Raw genomic sequence first — 8,570 nt, 5'->3', positions numbered from 1 at the left:
AATAATTTTTAAAAATAGAGTACAGGTTAAAAGGTGGCACAAATATAAAGTACGACTGCAAATTCCCCTAATTAGTTACAGCATTTGATTTGTCCAATCGCCCATTGCAGTCATGTACCTTATGCAAGTCCAATATTACTGGTAAAGTAAGTTGACAAAAAGGAATTAAGGCCCAACTTCCACAATACGGAATCAGAAAGTTTTGTGCTTAATAGCAACGTATCGTGAGATACTAAATTTTTAGCCCGATTGTTTAGTTTTTTTAGCCGGTGTATGTACTGAATACACATAGTATATTTGAATTATACATATATTATATATTCATCGGCTATTTGTAACTTAAGAGATTAGGTGAGCGGCTATTTGAGCCAATTTTTCAAAATTTTGTGTTTGTTCTAAGAAATGCTGACAAATTAACCCTTGTCTGAATGTAGAATACTATGAAAATGAACAAAGATGGCTATAAAAACAGAACTGGCATATATCGCATTAAGACCCTTTAGTACACTTGATTTTACTGGTATTATTAAAACAAACTTGAAAATGCATGCAATACAACAACAGAAATAAATACGAGAAAACAAATACAAACATTACATTCTTGGCCGCTACAAATAAATCAAATCTAAGCACTATTTACGTAACGGCAAACTTTTCTAATCTCGCCTTGATCTCCAGTAAGTGGATTATTTTCAGACAAAATGAGCAGAGCCCGAGCAAATTGATCATGAAAATAGCCATTGTCAGCAGCCATTTTCTCCACAAATGGAGAAGTAGTTGGATCACTAACCAATTCTTGATCCACAATTAATAGCCCCTTGTGGTTCAAGATGTTTTTGTAATACATATTGTCTAGGATCATTGTAGTTTCGCGATCATTTCTCGAGTATAAAACTGCCTCTGGGTCAGGATCTGGTGTCGGACATCGACCTTTAAGGTACTTAGCATAGTCGGGGTCAAGGGTCGGATCAACAGTCGGGTAAAGTCTGTGGACTAGGTTCACACAATGAACTCGTCCTACCGAGTGAGCCCCTGTATCCAAATAAAATAAAATAATTTAGAAGTCTGTTTGGGATAAATAAATAGTTACGACTTTAGATAAATATATTTAAAGCAATAATAAGTAGTTGCAATGATGTATGTAATAATTTATTTCTATTAATTTACTAAATTACACTTAAAACTATTTGCAAGAAGTATAAATATAAAATTGTCTTTTATGTGGAAAAAGGAAGAATGACATAAATGAAATGGAAAAGGAGTCTAATCTAAAGGTATTTTGGGGATTACAAAAAAAGAATTAGGACATAATAGTTAAAAGTTTTGTTAAATCAAAAGTGCTTAAAAATCATAAGTTGGGAGTAATCAGCTTTTGACTGATTTTAACTTATATTAAATAAATTATGCTTCATAAATGCATAAATAAGTCAAGAAATGCGTATAAAATATTGACCAGCTTATAAACTTATCCAAACGTTATTCGACTATCTAATTGAATTTTAATTAAATAACCATATAATACAATTGTCAGTATACAAAATTTAGTGATTTACTTATTGTGTTAAACTTGGGAGTTTGAAAAAATAAACAGCAAATTAGAGGGGAGATTTACCAAAAAGAGCAACAGTTCCTTCAGTGTCAACACCAATGGATTGGAATCGAGAAAGGACTGATGACATAGAATCATTGTGGTTAGGAATGGAACTCTCAACTTCTGTCAAGTGGCTTTCTTTGCTGTCCTTCCTTCCTGTTCTCATTTCAACACGTGGCCCTCCTAACTATGTATCACACAAAATATACTCAGTTCTATAAATGGAAAGTAGTAATTTATTGGTTATCTCTTTCATAATTGCGTGTTACAACGGATTAAAATACATTAGGTCAGCTCGATACACAAAGCATTTGGTATTCACGCAAAGTATGAGGAAAGGACGCACCTCAAGTAATGTGTGGGGTAGACAGCCTACTCTAATGTAAGTATTAGTGACTGCTTCTACAGCTCGAACCCTAACTTACAGATCATATTGCGATCAGACTCATTGGATATGTTTCTTTTCTCTTCTACTATCGAGAGAGTCGTATAGATGAGGAGGTGAGCTCTAAGTGTATACACATAGATAGGTCGGGACAAGCGACCATCAGCATATGAGTAGCAGCTACTATTAATACGCCAGTCTAAGGCCGTTCGTAGAGGTAGGTCGTAGAGATCTATGAAGAGCTATCTTTAGCATAAATAGCATGGTTAATTCTAGAATAACATGATGGCCGTAAAAAGATAATAAATAATGTAAACAGTCTGGAGTGGATGTATAAATCAGGGTGTCGGCATCACACATATAGCATGTGTGCTGTGAGTGAGAGGGTGGTTGTAGATCAGCGCCCAGCTCTTCTTTTGAAATAATTGCACATGATGATGACTTATCGGCTTGAGGCTTCTTTTCTTTTCAACCCGAGTACAACTTTACCGTTGCTCTAAAACTCTACTTTAACAAATTGAAACACATTAACAATATAAAATAGTTTTGATCAACTTACCCAGAGAAGACCATATGTAGCAGAAAGAGCAACAATATCAGCACAAGAAACAGTATTAGGACATTCACTCTCAAGTGCCTGTTTAATAGTCTCAACATACTTAAAATTTCTCATTCCAAAGTTTTTTGGAGATGTTTTCTCTGATTCCTGTCCATTTGCTGTGTCCAAATATATTGATGCATCACATGACTGCAAGCAGAAAGGCATATTAGTATTTAAATTGGTCATAATGTTTATAGTTTTTACTATCCGTTGTTTTCTTATTATCTTTCGCTTCAGTTTTCTTGGTTTTTGTTGTTGTTACTATTTGTTGTTACTGTTTTTTTCATTTTTCCTTGAGCCGAGTAGAGGCGGATGCAAGGTATCGGTACCAGGTTCAACTGAACCAAGTAGTTCTGGCGTGGAGCATAAATTTATGTGTAAAAATTCATTAATATTGTAATATATAGCAATATGAACCATAACTTTAAAAAATATAATGGGTTCAATGCTTAAAACTTTACAGGTAATTGAACCCATAAAACTTAAATCTTAGATCCGCCTCGGGAGCCGAGGGTCTATCAGAAACAGCGTCTCTACCTTCTCAAGGTTGGGGTAATATCTGGGTACGAACTATCCTCCTCAGACCCCACTTATGAGATTTCACTGGATTATTAATCTACTTTTAATTGGAGAATTAAGGGTATTAATTAATAATTACCTTAACCATGCAATCATGAAAGAGATTTCTGACCCAAGAAACTGCTGTATTGCCATGCTTGTGATACAACTGTGCCACTTGTTCTTTGATTATTTCTTCAGCTCTTGGGCAACTCTCTGAGTAGTAGTTCAATTGGAGTTCACTTCTTACTGCAATTAAAACTCAGCAATTAGTACATATGTACAATAATAGATGTTAATAAACTTCTTTATTACTAGGGAAAAGATGTGAAAAAGGCTACTAATAGTCTCTTCTATAGTATAGAATTTAAGTTTTGTGCAATGATAGCGTATATATAATATAGTATACCATCAGGTTAAGTTGCATACAATAACATATAGTAGTAACTTTTTATAACAAGCATGATATGTTTGCCGATGGTAAGTTGATAACATGGAAAATAGAGTAAATAATCTGCAATAACATGTTAAATTGCACAGATGGTGTAAAAATTATTTACGCTAATATAGATTTGTAAACAAATTTTTACTACTATGATTGAGTATCTCCCAACTTAAAACCTACGTCGTCCGGACAGTCTGAAAATATTTCCGGGTGCGTGCCGGGTCCTCCAAAAATAATGTATTATTTGAGGATCCGACACAGGTGCAACATCATTTTGGAGAGTTCGCGTAACATAGCTTAAAACACAATTGTACTTGGTCTAGAAGTTAGTCAAGAATTGAAAGAAGTAGAAGAATTCATAAAATTTAAATGTAAGTGGAGAATTACCATAGTGAATGTGAAGAAGTAAAGGTAATAACAGAAGGAGAAATTGATTGTAGTTGTTGGCCATTTCTCTGTGTATAGTGAAGTCTTGTACTTTGCCCAATGCTCAATTGCCCAAAATTAGCTTTATATAGCAAATGGTTTTAGAATTTTTCTGGAAGTGGAAGAAGGAATATTGGGATTGAGCAGCCAGCCACTAAGTTGGACCTTTAGGCTAGTAGTTGTAGTCCCACTCAAAGAAACTGCAAATTCATCACCATTTTTAAACAAATAAGAAGAAATTAAATTAGCACGATATTAATATGATTTAGCATGTGCTTAATTTTAACTAATCACTTTCATTAATTATTGAAATATGCTTTGAAATGCTCTAATGTAAGATCATGGTTACATAAATCAACATTTCTAGGATGCAGGACTTGTTCGGAACTATTGGAATGATTGAGTTATCATTCGATTCTAACGAGAGATATTAACAATGAATACTGATATGGAACGGATACGAAAACAGAGCCCCTAGCTTCTCTTCTCAAAGAAGAAGCGAGAAGGAAAGGTTCGTCCTTAAGAGCAAAAAGGTAAAAATTTATCTAGACACGATAAACATCAAGCCATTGAATACAAGATATGGTTAAGTGATAATATATAATATCACTTTAAGTTTTAATTTGTTTAGTTTAGTCCAATGGGTGAAAGGATCTATTAAGGACGAGACTAAGAAGGAAATTAAAAATTAGCCATTATGATATGTCAAATGTTAACGTGTATGACCGTTTCATATAAAAATTTAAACGGTTGAAAGGAATATTTTATTCACTTAACTATATCTTTTACACGCGCCCTTTCATGTGTGACCTTGCTTAATTCAAGTTTCAATTGCTCTAATTTGAAGGTTTTAATATTTAGAAGAAAACAAAATGCCCTTAACTTAAATGTACGATTAACTTCACCAATAATGCTCCCTCTTAATAATTAGACTCCTAGTGAACCTCAACTATAGACACAAGTGACCAATTATCACTAATAATACCCTCTCTTAATTAAGCAAAGAAATAATAGCAAGAGACACAAGGACCACTTAACTTTGAGTACATCACAAGATTACAAGTTGGGAACTTTGTGGGCTTTACCCTCTCCACCCCATCCAACCTAATTACAGAGACATCCTTAGTAAGGAATGTAATCCAACATAAAATAAAATAAAATAAAATAAAATAAAGCAGTTTGGCGTACAAAGTATCCGGTATTCACGTAAGGTTCGGGAAGGATTGCACCCCTAAAGGTCTGATGCAGACAGCCTACCATAATATAAGTATTAGTGACTGCTTGCATTGTTCGAACACGTGACCTTTATTCAATATCGCTTAAAAAAAGTACATATAAATCGACACTATTTGAAAATAATATAAAGTAATATCAATTTAAGACATGAAATAACGCTGTAAAATTTATATAGTCCTAGATCAACCTAGCTTACAAATTAAATAATAATAAAATCTTGCGTACGTCACGGATTTAACCCTTCCACCTTGGTCTTTTTAGGGACAAAAAATGGTTATTTTCTATTTGAGTTTGGGTGGGGCGGTTCATGTGCAATGATAAAAGGGATAGGAAGAGAACTTGGTGTTTATAAAACAAGGACTGAAAATTTTGAACTCTCTATAACTAAATGAAAAGTATCAGTTCTCATCCTCTCATTTTGTGTTTCAGCCACATAAAGTGGTAGCTTCTTGCAAATTAATATATTCTCACTTGTGGCGCACACACTAAGAGCCCATTTGGCCATGAATTTATTTTTTTTTTCAAAAATTTTTTATTTTTTTTTCTAAATCAGTGTTTGGCCATAATATTTTCACTTGAAGATAAATTTTGAAATTTTCAAAAATTTGAAAAACTCCAAAAAACTATTTTTCATAATTTCCACTCAGATCACTCACAAAAAATCAAAAACAACCCAAAATTATATTTACATCCAAACACAACTTTAATTTTCAAATATCATTTTTACTTTGAAAAAACAATTCACTATTTTTTTTTAATTTTACAATTCTTATGTCCAAAAGCCCACTAAGAATAGTGGGAAAATTCTAAAATGGGAGTGTGACAACAACAAAGGGTGTAAATTAAGGATAACTACTGGTTATTTCATTACACTCATATTTCTAAAAAGTATATATAATCCTCTAATTATTACCATTACGACGATTAATCAACAATAGATCTTGCTTAAAAGCTCTACAAATGGCCGTCTAATCGTCCAACTACGTACTCATTCTATCCTAATTTATGTGACATTTTTTGCATTTTGAGACTCAAACTGCTTAATATTGACTGTCTATTTGAATATAGAATCTTTAATTTTTTCGAAATAAAATTCATATATTTAGAAATGACGTAAAAAGTATTATAAGTCACTATAATTAATAATTTAAAATATTTAAAAGACATATAAAAAAAATTATTGTCAAAGAACAACTAATTTGACTTGCGAAATCTGAATGCCGCCACTATAAATTGGGACAACGGGAGTATGATTTAAGCAAATTTGTTAATCTTAAATGGAAGTTTGTATTTGTTTTTTATTTTTTTAGTTTAAGAGGACAAAGGGAGGATTAAACTATCATACATGACATCAAAAAGGAGAAATATGTGGTTTTAAGTTGTTGATATGAAGCTTTTGGTCCTAATTAATAAGCAATTTAGAATATTATACAACCTTGTCTCATTAATAATCGGACTGCAGCTCGTCCACATTATAGTTTTGTCAAGATCTAAGCCAATTATTACCGTGATGACATTTTTTTCATATTATTTTTCTTTTTCTGGAATGGAGCCTTGGCGTAACTGGTAAAGTTGTTGTTATGTGATCAGGAGGTCACGGGTTCAAGTAGTGAAAATAGCAACAACAACAACAACCCAGTAAAATCCCACTAGTGGGGTCTGGGGAGGGTAGTGTGTACGCAGACCTTACCCCTACCCCCGAAGGAGTAGAGAGGCAGCTTCCGAAAGACCCTCGGCTCAAGAAAACAGAAAGACAAAAGGGAGACAATATTAGTATCACCACATAAATCATAAGAAAATAGGAACAACATTAAATTCAGAAGAAAGATGCAAAGCAAAAGCGATAGGTAGTAAATAGGTCATGCATTGAAAAGTGTAATAGTAAGACACAATATTGCCAATAGCTATCTTACACAAAAATCCTACCAGACTAGTCTCATAGAGGTACGAAGTAAGGCAAGACTCAACTACCTCCTAACCTACAACCCTAATACTCGACCTCCATATTTTCCTATCAAGTAGTGAAAATAGCCTCTTGCAGAAATGCAGGGTAGGGCTGTGTACAATAGACCCTTGTGATCTGGCCTTTCTCCAAGCCCCGCGCATAGCGGGAGCTTAATGCACCTGGCCGCCCTTATTTTTTCTGGTTTTTTGTCTTTGGCTTTTGGCCTAATAATATAATTAAGGGAAAGGATAGGTGGGGAAACGCATCAATGGATTAGTTGTCCTCTTTTACCTAATAATATTCCGATATATCCAATAAGTACAGTCAAATAACAAGATTACTTAATCAATCAAGAGAAAATTATCATATAAACTTAATTAGCACTAGCAGAGATTTGAATTGCAGAAACAACATTAGCTTATATAATTCATGGTCATTCCTATATATCTCATCTCTTTTGAAAATCAACTTAATTTAAATCATGCAAAAATACTTTGAATTTGAGTGAAAACATATAGACAAATGGTCATGTATGATTATAACAACCAGGTGTATTACTCCAAGAAAAAAAATAATAAAAAGGCGACTAAGTCTAGTGCACAAAATATCTCGCATTTATGCAGGGTTCGGGGAAGTACTGCAACCCAAAGGGATGTGATAAGAGTCAGTAGCTGATTCTGCGGCTCGAACCCGTGACTTATAGATCACACAGAGACAACTATATTGTTGCTCCTCCCGGAAAAAAATATATAATAGACAAAAAAAAATAGGGAAAAAAGATAAAGAAAGCAAACCTGCATGAATGAAAGATGTTGATTTATGATCAAGGTTGTAAGAGAAAGAAGAAAGAAGATGTTGAAGCTGATTGTTGCCCCATCAATTTATAGAAGATTGTCTTAGCTTGGGTCAAATTGTCTAAAACTGATTTTGATTTTTATTAGTTTTATAATCTCTTTCAATTATTATTATTATTATTTTACTTGAGATGGTACGATTAATTATAGACAACGTATTCGATGACATTTCATCATTTAGTTTCTTAAAATTTTATGAAATTATTATAGATGGTTTCTTTATTTGTTTTTAGAATTAAGATGTATAAATCTTATGCATATCTGTTTATTAAGATATCATCTCCAAATCAATACGAGATAATTAAAATTGCTTCTTCCTACAAGAGAAAAATACTCCTAATACTACATCATTAAAGAAAATTTTAATTGTAAAAGACTTTCTATATTACTCTATTTCTTTTTCTCTACGGTATGAAAAATACTTTCAACTGCATGAGGGATCAACCATGACAAAAGTAATAGACATGATACTCGATATTATTGATCGAATAAATCTTAATGTTAAGTTTAGATGAATATTACATCAATT

General features: G+C 32.9%; 1 protein-coding gene across 2 annotated transcripts; it reads right to left on the bottom strand.

Moving 5' to 3' along the window:
- Nucleotides 1-458: 458 nt before the first annotated feature.
- On the bottom strand, nucleotides 459-8,085 carry LOC109238422 (peroxidase 21). 2 transcript variants are annotated; one of them, XM_019404888.1, is made up of 7 exons: nucleotides 7,982-8,036; nucleotides 5,045-5,110; nucleotides 3,968-4,206; nucleotides 3,236-3,384; nucleotides 2,536-2,724; nucleotides 1,613-1,778; nucleotides 459-1,032 (listed from the first exon to the last, which is right to left on the bottom strand). In XM_019404888.1, exons 3-7 carry the CDS (start codon nucleotides 4,029-4,031, stop codon nucleotides 626-628), a joined length of 975 nt encoding a protein of 324 aa, XP_019260433.1. In that variant the 5' UTR covers nucleotides 4,032-4,206; nucleotides 5,045-5,110; nucleotides 7,982-8,036; the 3' UTR covers nucleotides 459-625. The 2 variants fall into 2 exon arrangements, with proteins under 2 accessions (XP_019260433.1, XP_019260432.1); XM_019404887.1 differs by lacking the exon at nucleotides 5,045-5,110 and having other exon boundaries at nucleotides 7,982-8,085.
- Nucleotides 8,086-8,570: the final 485 nt, after the last annotated feature.

The sequence above is a fragment of the Nicotiana attenuata genome, unplaced genomic scaffold, assembly GCF_001879085.1.
Source record: "Nicotiana attenuata strain UT unplaced genomic scaffold, NIATTr2, whole genome shotgun sequence".
Lineage (NCBI taxonomy): Eukaryota > Viridiplantae > Streptophyta > Magnoliopsida > Solanales > Solanaceae > Nicotiana > Nicotiana attenuata.
The sequence above is the reverse complement of the archived record's forward strand: the minus strand, read 5'-3'. Positions and strand labels throughout refer to the sequence as shown.

Excerpts from the sequence above, each read along its gene's own strand:
- LOC109238422 (XM_019404887.1), bottom strand. The coding sequence starts at position 4,031 with ATGGCCAACAACTACAATCAATTTCTCCTTCTGTTATTACCTTTACTT. Across the intron at positions 3,385-3,967 it reads ACTTCTTCACATTCACTATG|TAAGAAGTGAACTCCAATTG; the intron begins GTAATTCTCCAC and ends TTTTAATTGCAG. Across the intron at positions 1,033-1,612 it reads AGGAACTGTTGCTCTTTTTG|GGGCTCACTCGGTAGGACGA; the intron begins GTAAATCTCCCC and ends ATTTGGATACAG.